The sequence below is a fragment of the Camelus dromedarius genome, chromosome 2 (genome assembly GCF_036321535.1).
Source record: "Camelus dromedarius isolate mCamDro1 chromosome 2, mCamDro1.pat, whole genome shotgun sequence".
Classification (NCBI taxonomy): domain Eukaryota; kingdom Metazoa; phylum Chordata; class Mammalia; order Artiodactyla; family Camelidae; genus Camelus; species Camelus dromedarius.
Genome location: NC_087437.1, coordinates 17488758 through 17504695, shown reverse-complemented (window position 1 = coordinate 17504695; position 15938 = coordinate 17488758). Strand labels below are relative to the sequence as shown.

General features: G+C 47.8%; 1 protein-coding gene across 1 annotated transcript in view; it reads right to left on the bottom strand.

The window, feature by feature from the left end:
- Nucleotides 1-2504: 2504 nt before the first annotated feature.
- The window catches only part of IL20RB (interleukin 20 receptor subunit beta), a 29015-nt gene continuing 15581 nt past the window's right edge, over nucleotides 2505-15938 (bottom strand). Inside the window, exons 4-7 of the mRNA XM_010975510.3 lie at nucleotides 13717-13841; nucleotides 11545-11695; nucleotides 8460-8602; nucleotides 2505-3443 (exon numbers count right to left, since the gene is read on the bottom strand). Coding sequence (XP_010973812.1) covers nucleotides 3336-3443; nucleotides 8460-8602; nucleotides 11545-11695; nucleotides 13717-13841 — 527 coding nt within the window. The 3' untranslated portion in view covers nucleotides 2505-3335. The remainder of the gene's footprint in view (nucleotides 3444-8459; nucleotides 8603-11544; nucleotides 11696-13716; nucleotides 13842-15938) is intronic.

The following is a 15938-nucleotide window of genomic DNA, read 5'->3' as shown; positions in this document are numbered from 1 at the left end:
GAATCCCTGGCAGGACCCGAGATAGGCAGGCGCAGAAAGGCTGGAAGAGGAGGCCGTTGCAGGCGCTCAGGTGGGTGAGGGTCATGGCTGAGCCAGGGAATGGTGGTGGTGGAGAAAAATGCCTTCTCACTGATGTATCTACAGTTACTGATTTTATTCACTACTGGTCTTTGATACAGTGAGTCCAAGGAGCCCAACAGGAGTCAGTAACAAGAATCATTAGAAATACATTCTCTTCATCTTCTTTGAGAATTCCTTGTATTAGCATTTGCTCTTTTTGCATACAGTTACGGACTCATGACTTTTCAAACTTATCATGTCAGTTGCTGTCAGCCAGTATTCTCCTTTTGATGCTCACATTGTCCCAACTTTGGCTGGGGGTGTCCCTTTAGGACTGACTCTTGCATTATTTTGGATGAGCCAATTATTTAAAGCTTTGCTTCTGGACCAACAGGGTGTAGATGTCCTGGGGTTGCCTTGCACCCTTCCATCCCAGACCACGCATGGAATTAGACATTGCTCCCAGAAACCCTGGCTCCTTTTGAGAGAAAAATAGTGTTAGAAACCAAAAGCTGGGGTACATTGCTACTGGGCCATTTCAGTAGGGAAAAAAAAAAGCAAAAAAGGAAACATATACTTTAATTTAATGTTTTATAAAGGCATGACTTCATATTGATAGATTCAATTCAGTTCCAAAAGTACATGGCTCCTGCTTCAAATGTTTTGTTTTGGGTCTACAATTGGACTTTCCTCTCATTAAGCCTGAAATCTAGGTTCCTATCAAAATAAACATAAATACTTACTTGCTCTATGTGAAAACTTAAGAGAAGAGCTCAAAAAAAAAAAAATACACTGTCAATACAAACAGTTCAAATACTGAATAAAGTTTTTGTTTTGACTGCACACTCCTAAGGAATCGTTGCCAAATCACTTTGTTCTAGAATTACGCTTGATCTCCCGCACTGTGTAAGGACTTATCTGATAGACAGTTTCCATTCATTTCCATTTAGAGGTTCCAGCCTGCCCTCACACTCTCCCTGTTTTCTGCTTTACTTTGTCATTTTCCCATAGGACTTACAAAACCCAATATAATTCACTTAATAATAATAATTACTCTTATTATTTTTATTTCTCCATTCCCCCATCTGAAGGTAAGCCTCATGGAGCAGGAGTTTTGTTCATTGGACTCTGGCAGCATCTGAAGGCAGGTCTGAGAAAGCTGGGTTGACACTGGGGTCGGGGGGAGTCCACTCCATTGAGCAACAGCAAAGAGAGATGGTAGTCTTCCTGCCATCCTGTTGGAGTTGTTAATCACACCCCTTTTTACTCATTAAAGTGCCCCAGTTAGAGGGCTGGGTGACAAAGGTAAATCGATTCGAGGGGAAAAGAGAAGGCCTAGGGGGTCTGAATATAAGTTCTCCAGGACAGAGGGGATGACCAGCCAAGGGGGAGGCAGCCCCTGCACCATCGGGAACTAGCTCGAGGTCTGGTGCATGGCTGGGCTTCACTAAACGATGTTGCGGACATGAGCAGACAACAGAATAACTGAGAGAAATTCCTGTATACCTAGATAATGAGGGCAAGATGGGTGCGCAGGGGGACTAATTGTGAGAGGGGCTCAAGCAGAAGGAAGTCGGGGCATCTTTGGGTTCTGGGCTTGGACAGGTGACAGGGGGACACTGGCCCCAGGGTGCAGGGGCAGGGAAGAGAGGAAGGGGTGATGGCCAGTGTGGTAGTAGAGTCTTTATTTCTGCAAACAAAACATACATGTCCAGTTTAGGCCAAATGTGAAACTAACACACGCTCTTCATAAAAGAGTCGGACAATGCAAAGCACACAAAATGGTACAAAGGAGAAGACCTTCGGCAATCTGTCTAGAGAGAGCCCTTCCTCTGGCTTCTTGAACCCCCACCAGGTGGAGAGAGGGCTGTGGGCCTCCAGCTTGTAGGGGGAAACACCTGGCTGAAGCAGTTAGGTTGCCCCACGTCTGGGCTGGCTGGAAGGGACCCAGGAAGTAGGGGTGGAGACAAACCGGCTCAGAGGCTGCAGAGCTGGGAGGGGTGGGGTCTAAGAAGGGAGGCGCAGGTTTGCTGGGCAATCGCTTCAGCCTTCAAGAAACTGCCCCTCCTCCTTTCCTTCTGTGACTTTGATTCTTCCTCATGAGGTCGAGGAGAGGGTCAGGAAGAGGCTGGAGCCCTGGATGAATGAGCTGGAATTGCTAAGGATACCCTGAGAAGGCTGCCTTAGGGAAAAGAGGTTCTCAAGGGATTTCTTGTAGAGTGAGGCCTCCAGGAAGCCCCAGGAGGACCCTGGCCAGGTGAGGCTTTGGCCGGCTGTCTCCGTCAGGGTCCCCACGCAGCCAGACGCTGCCCACCTCTTCCCCTGCCCCGTCCCCTACCGGGGGTTAAACCTCCTGACCAAAAGCGACCTTCAGGTGGTCTGGACTCAAGGTTGATGATGTAACTGGAACACTAAGGACCACTTTTTTGGAAGAAACCCAAATGACGACCCAAGGTGACCCCTTTTTATTTTTCATTTTGCCCTTTAGCAACTCTACAGGAAAAAGGAACACGGCAAACATCACACTTACTGACATCCTGCAGGCGCATCTCCTCAAGCGCATGCGTTTTAGCGCTGTCCTCGGGGTGTACGCTGTTTACCCCGGACAGCGTTTCACGTGTCTGAGCGTCCGCAAACATCCATTTTCAGTGGGGCTGTGGCCTCCTTCCAGGTCATGAACTGTAGAGCTGGCTGAGCCACTCAGTCACCTCTCTGCAGACATTTGGCTTGAAGTGAAGTCCACCCCATTGTACCCATCCTTCCTTTCCTCTTCAAGGTTCTGCTAGAAAAGTGGGCTCTCCAAGCCAGCAGGTGTATAGAGCCTTGGATCATTCTCGTTACACATGTATCGACAGCTCTTCAGAAAAGCTGAACCATCACAATGTACAATGTTGTCAATTTCCAGACAGCTCTGCTAGTGGTGGGGAGATAATGTGGTTATATATACATAGGGTTTAATTGTTGTGTAGTCAATCCCCTCCCATTTTATAGATGAGGAAACTGAGGAGTAGAGAGACAGTCACTTTCCCCAGGGTCATTCCACCAGTACATGACAGATAGATCCAGTGCCAGAGGTCACATCTCCTGACCCGTGCTCAGCGCTCCGGCTGCCACCCTACCCTGCCTCAGACAGTTGCTTCTGGGACAGGAGCACGGCAGGCTCTTCTCTTGTCCTTTGCTCATGGAGGAAAACAGCAACAAGGACTTTCCCCTTGAGGCTCCTGTGTCACGCAGACCACAATTTCCAGCTTCAGCTGGGCCCCATCCCCAGCCTGCTAGATGAAGACCCCGAGGAGCTCCTTGGAAGACAGTCCGGCCATTGCACAGACTTCTACCTCCTCCCTTCTGCAGCTGATTAACTTCTGGGGTGAACTGGTTATTTTCTGAAAAATAATTTTCATTCATATTCATTAGATGGATAGTCAGAGTAATAGTAGTTGTAGAGAATATCCCAAAATAGTTGAACTATTTGATTCATTAACTTTTAAGCAGCAAAAAAAGCCCAAAGACAATTCCCACGCCTCCATCAGGGGCTTCCAGCATTTACTGAGATCAGATCTCTTGGGGCCCTGCTTCCTAGGTGCTCCTCTCTCTGGGATCCTGCCCCCCAAGAGCCCAGAATGTAATTCTGGTCCGAAAAATCTAACCTTCTCCCACCAGAGAGCTCTGAGAATAGTGACCTGGCCTGAGGTACTCCTTATGCAGCATTGAAGGGTGCCCAGTCCAGGGATGGTTCTCTGTACACACAAACATCTCATTCCTATTTGTGAAATAATGTTTTGCCGTCCTCTCCCAGCGACCCCAGCACATCATCATCACTGGTTGTAAAAATGCATGTATCTCCCTTTCAGGGTGGCTCTCCCCAGTGTCACTAGCCTATTGGCCTCCACCAAACTCATGGGGGTCTTTCTTTCACAGCTTCTCCCACAGCCCCTCCCGTCATCACTCTGAAGAGGGGCACTGGGCACAGATAAGTGGGCACAATGGTTTCCTCCATCCCAGTCCCCACCTCCTGCTTCATTGAATCAGTTGCAAACTTGATCTTATTTGTAAAGAGGCGGCTGCAGGCTCCTGCCTAGTGTCCGCGGGCAAACCACAGTAAGGGACAGTGTACAAGCAGGGCTCACTAATGGAGCCTGCCACCAAGTCACTGCTACTAGACCCTGTCAGATCCTCAGGACACTGGCTGTCTAAATCTGCAGTACTTAAACTCGATTGCTTTTTAAACTCTAGAGCAGCGCTATCCAGTGGAAGTATAATGTGAGCTACATAGGCAATAAAAAATTCTCCAGTAGCACATTTTAGCAGGTAAAAAGAAACAGGTGAAATTGATTTCAAGAGTATATTTTGTTTTAAAAATAAATATTATGTCAACATGTAATCAGTATAAAAATATTAATAAAATATTTCACACTTTTCTTGTTCTGTCTTCAAAATCTATCATGTATTTTATAGTTACAGCACATCTTGATGTAGCCTCGTCATATTTCAAGAACTTAATAGCCACACATGGCTAGCAGCTACCGTCCTGGACGGCGTAGTTCTAGAACATTAAAGTGAAACAGCACCATCTGAGAATTTCAGGAGGTACAAAACTGTTGTCCCACAGGTTAGAACAAACTTTCAAGCGAGGTTCAGCTGATGTCTATTTTTTTTTCATTTGAATTAGTTTTTAAAATTTAAAATTCAGATGTATTAGAAAAATCTGGATTTCTAGCTTCTCATTTCAAACTTGGAGATCAGGTAGCTCTGGCTCCCATGCTCTCCTGGCAGTAAACTGCTTGAACCTGAGAAGCAGCTGCTTTTTCAGCTGGGACACTTTTGCCACGGTCCCCACATCTCTCCCTATTACATCACATTTATTGCACCGTACACCCCTTTTTTTTTTTTTTTTTTGCACTTGTTTGGGTCCCAGAAGCATCTGAGCTCACAAACCCCACTTTCTGTGAAGCACACAAAGTCAGACTTGGGATGGTTCATCAAAGAATGACTAACGTGAGGCCATCTTTCTGCTTGCTGCCCATAGTCCAGTCGAATCTGACAGCAAGAGGAGAAAGAATAAAGTGAGTCAGAGAAAGGAAAGGAAGACCCTCTAGCTCCAGAGCTTCCATCCCCATGAAGCAATTATGGATGAAAGACAGGGAAAAGACAATATCTTTTAAAACAGGGAATACACACTGAGCAGTCCTAATGTCGTTTTCCTTGCATGTACATTTTTGCTTTAGACTGCTCCTTGGTGATATCAACTTGAATGGAAAGGCATTTTTAATGGTATATTTCAGAGGGCAACCATCACCAACCATAAAGTTATAGATGTGGACATGACATGTTGAATCCAAACAGACAAACACTTGCAAACTCCATCAGACTTTTTGAAGCTTTGTCAAGGATTTCCACTTGGTAATTTTCCATGGTTTAATTGGAAAGATGTGTGGATTGTGCCAGGTTGGCTGGAAGCTGCTTTTTAATAGTTGAGAGGATTGCCTATAACGAATGCAAATGTTGAAGTGCAGCGAGGCTATACTAAAGTCAAGGGCTGAGGGGGGGCAGATGGCGGTGGTGATGCGCGGCTCCCGGACCTGTCTGGGGTCTGAGGGACACTAGTGATCTGTTTCTCACACAGCACTGTGGGAAAGGCATATATGCAGAGACACTGTCCACTTTAAAATCTGGGGAGAAACAGAATAAAAATTAAAAGCTTTCCGGAACAGACATTGGGACAACGTTGGAAGGATGGTTAGAAGAACAGAGACGCGAAAGGTGGCCAAGAGGCGTGGCATCTGTCTCCCCAGACGAAAGTGGTCATTCTCTCATAGAATCTCCTTGTCTCTTGGTCTCATCTCAGCTGCTTCGTTTCCTCCAAAAGCTATTTTTAAGGTGTGGCTCATAATGCATTAGGATTCCTAGGAGCTCTTGCCATTCGAGGGCTTTTCTTGTGCACCTGAAATTCTATAACGGACCCTTTATATGGTTCTTCTCTGCCCCCTTACTCTGTGGCTTCCTAACAACACACTGAGTCTTGGGCGGATCCGAGTGCCCCCTGACCCTCATGTCAGGAGGAAACTCTGCGGGGTCACTGAATGTAGGACCAGAAGAGAGAAAACGAGGGAGGGTGTTAAGAGTGGAATAGCCCATGAGCAGAGGGTAAGCGTGGGCAACAGAGTTGAGAGGAAAGCCAAAAAGGGTGACTACCAGATGCAGTCCAGCCGAGGAGGCTGAGCTTTTCACCATGTACGGGGAAAAGAGCTTGCAACCTGCTGAGCCAGGAATGCCCCTCCCATCATCACTGTCATCATCATCATTCTGGGTTCATTCAGGGATTCTTCTTTTATTACCCAGCTCTGCTTCCACTCACGACAGAGGAGCAATCATCAGACCAGATAAATTTTAAAACCTGATCAAAATATAAAACCAACTTCCTTAAGTCACTGGAAAGCAACCCAAAGTTGACACTTGGAAGAAGGGAATGTCTCTGGGTGAGTTTCCCACTTTTTTTTTTTTTACAGTTCTGGGTCTGTAGGCAGGTTTCTCTTGGTGCCATGAACAGTGACAGTCCTGCTGGCTTGAAGAACCAGAAAACAGATACGGGTGCAAACACAGAAGTTAGAAAGTGAGAGGACCAGAGGTAAGTGTTAATGGACTAGACGTTCCAATTACGTGGCAGAGGTTGTTGGAATGGATTTATTTAAAAGAAAAAAATCTCTATGCTGCTTCAAGAGAGATTTTAAATCTGAGGACACAGGTAAGTTTAAGGTAAAAATATGGAAGAAGACACCCCATACAAATAGTAAACAAAAAAAGGGCCACATTGATAGCAGGAGAAGGAGTACTGCCAGAGATAAAGAGGAACATTTCATGATGATAAAAAGACTCAGTGACTCAGGAAGACCTATCAATCAGAAATATGTATGCACCTAAGTACATGAAGGAAAAATTGACATAAAAGGAGAAACAGACACATTCACACTCATAGTTAGAGATTTTTGGTGTCTCTCAATAACCAATAAAACTACATCAAAAAAAAATCAGTAAGGACAAAGACGATCTGAATAGTATTATCAAATATTTTGGCCCAATTTATATCTATCAAACATCACCCCAACAACTGCAAAATACACATCCTTTCATGCTTCAAGGAACCCTGAGCCCCTCATGTTCTGGCTGAAGGGAACACAACACCCCCCACCCCCCACCATCCCCTGTGTCCGATACATCCCACTGCCTTTATGTTCCGCAGTAAACCATTCAGTCATCCGGAGGGGCTGGAGGGAAACTGATGCAAAGTACACTGGTTGGTAAGCATCATGGAAAGGGGAAAATGAAATGAGCCAATATATGTAAAGTCTTAGAATGGTGCCTGGCCCTTAACCCTAGTTAGGGCTACTGTCCCCTAAAGTCGTGACCCCCTAGAAGTCCCGGAAAGAAAGGATAATAGGGTTGGGGGAGGGGGTCCTGAGGACTGGGCTGCAGGGAGGATTCATCCCCCTGTGAAGGGGGAGCACGGCCCATGCTCTCAGGGCCAGGAGACTTCCCAGGAGGGCCTCCTTCCAGAGGGACTCCAGGCGGAAAAGGAATTACACAGATGTGTAGTTTGCAGGAAGTTGTGGTTCTGGTTGCTTCTGAGAAGCTGCTAACCCCTCCTCCCAGGAGAGAACTGTGAGAAATCCCTGAGGTGAGAGGATGAGTTTGCTTTTGTTACGGTTTTGTTGTGTTTAGTTGCACTGCTTTGTGTTCTGAGGTCTGAGGTGGTGGGGGGAGGCAGACAGACGGAATGTGCCCGAAGCTCCGGAGGCCTGCTTTTGCTTCTCCCCGACCCTGGCTTTTCACCCACTGGGGTGACTCAGACCTGTGGCCCAGGGTCTTTAGGATAAGATAAGAAACCTGGCTTGTGAGATGTTGGGGGACATCCCCAACCTTGGGTGGTCACTGTGCAGGTTGAGATCATCCCCCAGCCCCCAGACAAAGGCAAAGCATGTGCACCCCACATTCAGACACATGCCCCCTCCCCAAGAACCAAGGAGGCTCTTGGCACATGAATTGAATACGTTGTGTTGGAAAGTATTACTGGATGGAGCTGCTGTTATAGTGATAGGACGGGGCCAAGAACGTTCAGCAGGCTGGTCCAGTAAAACTGTGCATGAGTCCTGAAATGCCTTACCCTCCTGCAAGGCCCTGAGGGTAAGGACCGGTGGCCGGATGGGAGCCTGAGGAAGGCCACCGCTCCCTGGAGAAGGGCGGTCTCCCAGCCTGCCCCTCTGGTTAGAAGGGAAATCCTATAAGTGCTTCTCTCCCCTCTTTGTGCCAATGCTTGGAAACTCACAAATCATGTGTCCCTGTCCCACTCAGGTTCAAACTAATCTGGTTAGTATCACGCAGAAAGGAGAAAAGAACACAGTTACCAAGGTGTCAGGGAGCACCACCACGGGGCAGCAGGCGTGCCGGAGCAGCCGGCCCATTTTCCAGATGGAGAGCGGCACAACCACAAGGATCAGCATGAAGCCCACAAAGGCAAACAGGGCCAGCGCCAGGGGCAGGGTCTCTCCTGGAAACAGAAAGACAGCAAGCAGTTCAGGAGACAACAGTGAAGATGAACTCGCCAATCCTGGGCCTCCCGCACTCTCCTGTCGTTGGCTCTGCAGAGCAGCCAAGAGAGCAAATGCCAGCACCCCGAGGTTTGATGGATGACTTATGACAAAAAGTTTCCACCATTAAGACCATTTTCCTAGAATCCAGGTGAAGGCTTGGTTTCCAGAAAGCCCCAGGGAAGATTACATTCTTTTTCTGGGGAAGGGAAAAGGAGGAGTTCCACTGTGAAGGCCCCAGGCAGGAGGAGGAGTGAGCAGCACAGAAGGGAGCTGGGCGGTAACTGAAAAAAAAGTGTGTTTCACAATTTGCTCTTGGCACTGATTCACACTGTGGAGGAAAATACTGAGTTCAGAACACAGTCACATAATAACTCTGATATATCAAGCCCCTACAATGGTTAAGTGACTTACCCCAGGTCACACAGGTAGGACTGGCTCCACATTCTACTAAGTGATGTATCAGAAAGTGCCAAGTCTGAGCGTCTGGAGATGTGGAAGGAAGGATGGATTATTTTCCCATCTCTCTTGTCCTGTGGAACCTCAGGCAGTTCTTTAGCCCCTCTGGGCTGGACTGCTCACCCACGATGCAAAGGGTGGCCCAGCCAGCCAGTGAGGCTTCGGAGAGGCTAGTGGGCTCTCCCGTGTGCCTGGGGGCACCTTGGTTTGTTTCAATGCTTTCCGAAACTATTTTGGCAGTACACATCAAGAGATGTACAAATGTTCATACCCTTTCATCCACTCCTGTGAGTAGATTCCAAAAAGATAGTTCCAAGGAAGGAAACAATTATATGCATAAAGCAGTTTCACAGCGGTATCTGGACCAGAGCAGCAGCCTCATAACCAGTTTCTCTCTCTGCCCAAAGCAGAACACCTGTGCCTCCCGCCGCCCCCAGCGTGCTCTGGTGTGTCTTCTCATAGCGCGTAGGACCAAGTGAAACCATCTCATTTGCTTACTGATTTGCACTCTGTCTCCCCAGCCAGAAGGTAAGCTCTGTGAGGGCAGAGACTTCCCTGCTGTGGCCCAGTGACAGGGCCAGCACTTAGCACAGAGTCAGTGCTCAGTAATTATTCACTAAGTGAATGAATGTATCAGTGAATGAACATCATCTTCAAAAGCAGATAGAAATTATCTAAATACCCCAAAATAGAGGATGACTGAATACATTATGGAGGATCAGCATGGCAGGTTAGGAGTTGGCTATTAAAATGAGAATTAGGACATATACAAGCTTGCTCATTACAGCATGGGTTGTAGCGGCAAAAGACTAGAAAGCACAGAATATGCCTATTAACAGGGGGACGGTTACATATAATTTTGCACATCCATATATTGGCTTGTTATGCGTCTTCCTTAAGGATGAGGTGGATCCATATGCACTGACATGAAAAGATGTTCACAATAGACTCCAAGTGTAGATAAGTGAGGCACAGAACAGTGAGCACAGTACAGTCCCATTTGTGCCTGTGAGTACTGGTGTAACACAGTGACTGGAATATTAAATGCCAAATTTGCCAAAAGAAATCTTCTGGGTGGTGTGAGGGAGAATGGAGAACATGTACCTCTTATTTTACACTTCTGTGTCATTTGAATTTTTTAACAAGCTTGGCTTGCATGGTTTTAAAAAGTAGTGTAAAATGGTTGTCAGAAAATCTACACGGAAAATGTTCTGGATATGATATTTGTAAAAAAGAAAAAAAAAGCAGGCAGATGTTGTGTACCAGAAATTGACACATTGTAACTGACTATACTTCAATTAAAAAAATGATAATAACAAAAAAGCAGGCACAAAGTGTTTGTATAATACAATTACGACATGTGTCCATATGAAGGATAACACCCCTTTCAAGGGCAATTTGGAAACAGAAGTCAAAATTCAAATGTGCTTGCCTTTGACCAAACAACTCTACTTCCAGGAATTTATCCTACAAATACACCAGCAAATGATCTGTGTACAAGGTAATTAATTAAAGCATTGGATGTAATAGTAAACTATTGGGGAAAAAAACTAAATGCCCATCAATAGGGGATTCATTAAATTAGTCATATGTACATACAATGGAATACTATGTAGCTGTAAAGAAGGATGGAGAAGTTCTTTATAGATGTGGAAAAATCTACAACATATATAAAGTGAAAAAGACAAGATCCAAAACAGCACATAGAACATGCTACCATGTGTGCTAAAAAGAAGGGAAATATATAAAAATATATTCTCATCTGCTTGTAAATGTGTTTAAAAGAAGGGTATACAAAAAGCTAATACCTGTGGGGGAGGGGTGCAGATTATATGGTTGAGAAGGAAGGGGAGGAAGGAGTTTCCATGTGTATCTTATCATATTTTTGAACCATATAAATGTATCAAATATTCAAAATAATAATTTTTTAAAGACTAGAAAGTTAGACACTAATGTCACTAGTGGCTTTGTGTGGCAGGATCACAGGATGTGGGGTTTGGTTTGGTTTGGTTTCTTTTCATCGTAAGTTTTTAGACTATAAAAACTTCAGGGGAAAAAATTAAGTCAAACAAGAGGATTCTGTAGACTTTCCACAAGGCCTCTCCCAGCTGAGAGCAGTTGTGCTGTACGGTGGGCTACGTCCTCATGGGGCCTGACTCTCAGGCCCCTGGCGGCCTCACCTGCAAACCCCTCTGATTCACAGGCAGCTGCCACCCACTAACCCAGCCTTGCAAAGTCTGGTCTCAGGCCCCAGGACCCTTCAGGGAAAAGTACCCCAGACAGCTGCCAAGTGACCCCCTGCCCAGCCCTAGGGTGGACCACAGGAACCCACCCCACCTAGGTGGGAGGGGAGACTCGGAACCAGAGGAAGCAACGGCACCGAGCATCCCCCAAGAAGGGGTGTGACCCGGGCGGGGCTGCAGAGACAGACAGGCAGCCTTACCTTGCACCTTGACACATTCCGCCTGGCTGAAGGCACTGTGCCTCCCAATGGCCTTCACGAAGGTCTGGGCCTTCACGCAGAAGGCAGAGCCTGGCTCCATGGTTTCCAGGTGCACTGGAACACCCCCATTCCTCACCATCTTGACGTGTTCCTTTAGGAACCAAAAAATAGTGACACCCTGAGGGAAGCAGGACAGGAAAGAGGGAGAGGGGAGGGAAGGAAACCTGCAAATATTTCTTTCCAGGATGCAAACAGAATGTTCCTCATTCATTCGTATTTATTTCTTTATTCTTTAGCACCTACTGGGGGCCAGGCACTGTTGTAGGCACTGGGACATTGAACAAAACAAAGTTCCTGTTCTTAGGGAGCTTATGTGGGGGAACACAGACAATGAAGAACACATGTGGTGATGTTGGGCTATGAAGGAAAATGAAGTAGGGCAGGCAGGGAGAGAGCAATGAGGAAGCACTAGAAGACGGGCAGAGGAGGCCTCTCCAACAGCATAATGTTTGGACAGAGACCTGAAGGTCAGAAAATGACCAGGGGTGTGTCCTGACCACTGCTGCCCAGGGGATCAGTGCACAGGAGCAGTGGAGCCAGTGGGCAGTGCCTTCTCACACACCCATCCGTCCAGTGTGTCTATCCATCCGTCCGCATACCCCTCCACGCCCACCTACCCTCCAAGGCCTGTGCTCTATGTCTGAACCTATGGGCCAAGCCCAGGTGACTCAGGGTACATGCTCCTCCCCCAGCACCAGCCCCATGCCTCCCAAAGCATCGGAGGGATCTGCCTGCTCCCTCCAGCCCAGGCCCTGATCTGTCCCTGACCACCACTCCATCTGCCTGGCTGGCAATGCCATGTTCTACCACAGGGTGCTGGCTAGCCCAATAGGAGTAAATACTGGAAACCATTCCTATGGCCCATTTCACCTACACATATCACCTTTCAGGTGAAGCTACCCAACCCCCATCCCCTGATGAGTGGGCCACACGCCCTGTCTCTCAGGCAGTGTCATTAGATCAGGGGTACCCTTGGCCTGAGAAGGGTCTATCAGAGCCTGGCCAGCAACTGGTAATCCAGAGGCTTGGCCTGATAAGATAAGCAGGACCAGTCACATTTCCTCTCCTGGGAACTGGTCTTGGGGAACTGAACACCTGTAGCTAGAAGCAGGGACCAAGGGGAGAGGACATGGTGGGGGGTAGTCAGGCCCAGTAAGGGTCTGATAGCCACAGGCACGTACAGGAAGGAGTGTGAGGGATCAGGGCCTGGGGGTAAGCTGGGGAGGCGGTCAGGGAAAGAGTGCTGGAGAGAGGGCCCACCAGAGGGCAGTGAGGATTTCACCGGATCCCTGTGTAAGTGAGGCAGTGCAGCAGCCCGGCTGCGGGCCTGCTCTGTGCAGTCTGTGAGAGCCCCTTACTGCACCGTATTCATCCTTGTGATAAAGCCTATTTTCCCTTGTATCGACTGGAGCCAGCCTTGTCACCATGTCCATGGGGACAGGGCCTCCACAGGGCTGCTAAATCCCCACCCCTTCTGTGGCTGCGGCTGCAGGATGTTTGGCCCCTCCCTCTGAGAGAGCTGACCTCCCACCCAGCCCAGCCTGCAGCAGACGTCCCACGGGATGGGCAGCACCCCATTTAGGCATTCTGGGCGACCCACCCACTCATAAAAAGATTTGTTCGTATGTCAGCTCCTGGCTCTCTGCCCCAACTTCTGCACCCCACCCAAAGACACACCCTCCAGAGGTTTGTGCCGACCTCCTACACTATTGAAGTCATCCTGGTGATCTGGAGCACCCTGGTCCTGAACATGCCAGGGAGAATGGCCAAGAAGACACACTGATAAGGGAGAAGAAATGCGCTGAAAAGGTATCATGGGTCTGACTATGTTAGAGTTCAGGGCAAGGAGGCAGCCCCCAGACTTCAGCAAATCTGGCCTGAGAAGTCTCCAGCTGAGGTCTGGGTTGGACCAAGGCAGTCCTTTGAGGACAAAGCTGTGGGGATTGTCAGTTTCTTCCCATCCCTCCTTTCTCACACTTCACCTAGGCCTGCTCACCCTCAGGCCTCCTGAGACAGCACACAATGCAGGGGCTGGCTTTCCTCACCCAGCTCTCAGAGGTCTGTGACTTCTTCCCCAAAGTCTAACTCAAAGGGAAAGGCCAGACGTCTCACCTCGGCACCAGACTCCTTCCTCCAGTAGGCCACGAAATACTCAAATTGGGGCCCCAGGTCTTCCAGCTTAATAACCAGGTGGAAGCCATCCTGGGTGACTTCCATTCCAGGTGGGGTGAGGATGGCTGTTGGCAAGATAAGGGGAAAATCAGAGCCAGCTCCAGACAGGACTGATTTCTGTTCAAGAACACCATGACCAAGTCATCGGTGGAAACATGCCAGGTTCGGGGAATGGGGGGAGTTTGGATGTGGCTTCACAGCATGCAGAAGCATGTACACCAGTCCTCTCCTGTACTCAGCAAGTGCTCAGTACAGCAAATGAACGATGAGCAAATGAAAGAAACAAACAATAGCAACTTACTACAATTCCCATAGATCAGTGATATAGACAGGCTGCTGATAACATTCAAACACCAGCAAATCAGCAGCCTGTGGATGGGTTGGCCTTTCTATTCTCCACCCAAAGATTATTCATCTCATATCCTTCATGGGGGATGTTGAAAAATCAGAGGGTTTTACAAATTCCAATAATCACCTCTAGAAATTACAGCATAAACACAAATATTATCTTTCATATAATTGGATCCCAGAGAGGCCAGCAGCCCTCAAGGATACTGTCCCGTCAGCAGACCAAGAACAGAAGGGCCCACAGACAGTCTTTAGCTCCTGGCTACTGATGATGGATCCAGACGTGCCTCTCAGATCCAGACTCTGCAGGACCAGAAGGCCACCCCGACTGCAGGCCTTGGCTTAGGAAGTAGACTGGAGTGTGTTCTGGGCTAAATCCTCCTGCACTGGTGTCAGTGGATACTCAAAAGAAAGGAAGTTCCTGCAGAGAGCTTTCAGAGAACAAAGCATTTCCTGGCATTTGAAGAGCTGCCTGAATAGGGGACAGGAGGACTCAGGAAGTCAGGGACCAACCCAGCAAAAAATACCCAGTTCAGAGGCTTCATATGACCTACCTCTGAAACAACTCTAGCAGAAAGAGAGATGTTTGACCCTTCCAGTTTTAAGTCAAACATGATTAGAAGTGGATCCCCTGATCTCTATTTTTGTTAAGAATAGAATTAGAGAAAATAGCCCAATATCATTTCAGTTCAGAGAATTTTTTGACAGTATTGGGGCAGGAAACTCTGTCCTTTGTAATCAACATACTTACCTCACTTAATCCATCCAGCATGCTTAAGAAGGTAAATACTGTTCCTATTGTACAGATGGTGGAACTGAGCCTCAGAGAGGTTAAGTGACTTTCCCAGAATCACCCAGTTAATGGTCAGAATTTGAGCCCATGTCTTTCCACATTTCTAGACTCTGCTGTGTCAGCTGTTTAGCACTGTGCCAGAGGATCTCAATTCTGAGATTAACCTGGAGAGAACTTTTAATTTCCAATGAACAGAATGTACATAGACCATTTAAATCAGACTCTGGGGAGGAATCCCAGAGATAAGCGGTTCTAAATTTCCCTGTGACTTGACTTCATGCAATCGAAGTTAAGAGCTTCTGCCCTCAACAAAGGCTTCCCTTTAAGAGCAGGAGCTCTTTTTCAGGAAAGCCTTAAAACAAGATTTTTCACATGTCTGAGAAGAAGTCAGGGTGATCTTTTTCAAAGGCCAAAGAACAGACTTAATACTCTTCAGAGTTTCGATTCCATCCCAGCTCTGCAGCTAACTCCACCTGCACAGGGACCACACAGGACGGGCATCTTCTGCTCCTGGCGCAGGTAGAGAGGCTTTTGCTCCGCAGCTCCCCCGTGCAGCGAGTCCTTCCCTGTTTATGTTGGCTTTCTCCAGCACTACTGCACACCCGCCCCACTTCCTTATTTCCAAATGCCCTTTGCCTTCCTTTTCAACAACAGCCACCAGCCCCCAGCAATGATCTCAGCTGGAGCCTTGTGCTTCCGGGAGCCAGAGGGAGGTGGTGCGGTGCCTCCTGGGCACTGCGGGCAGAGGCAGAGCTGCACCACCCTCCAGTATCCCTCAGGCTCCCCAGTGCCTGGCGCTGGGATCCCACTGCTTCCACCGTGTCCTCCTGGTGCCTAGGGAAAGAGCCCGAGCAGAGGAGCCCGCATTCTGCACCAAAACTCCTATTGGTGTCCCACTCCAAGGGTCTCATTCCTGCCCCCACCTCTTCCCTCCTTCCTCTGCTCTCTGGCCTTCAACTCTGGGCATCCCTAGGGCAATAACAATAATAATAACACTTACTAACAGCTGGGTGCTATGACA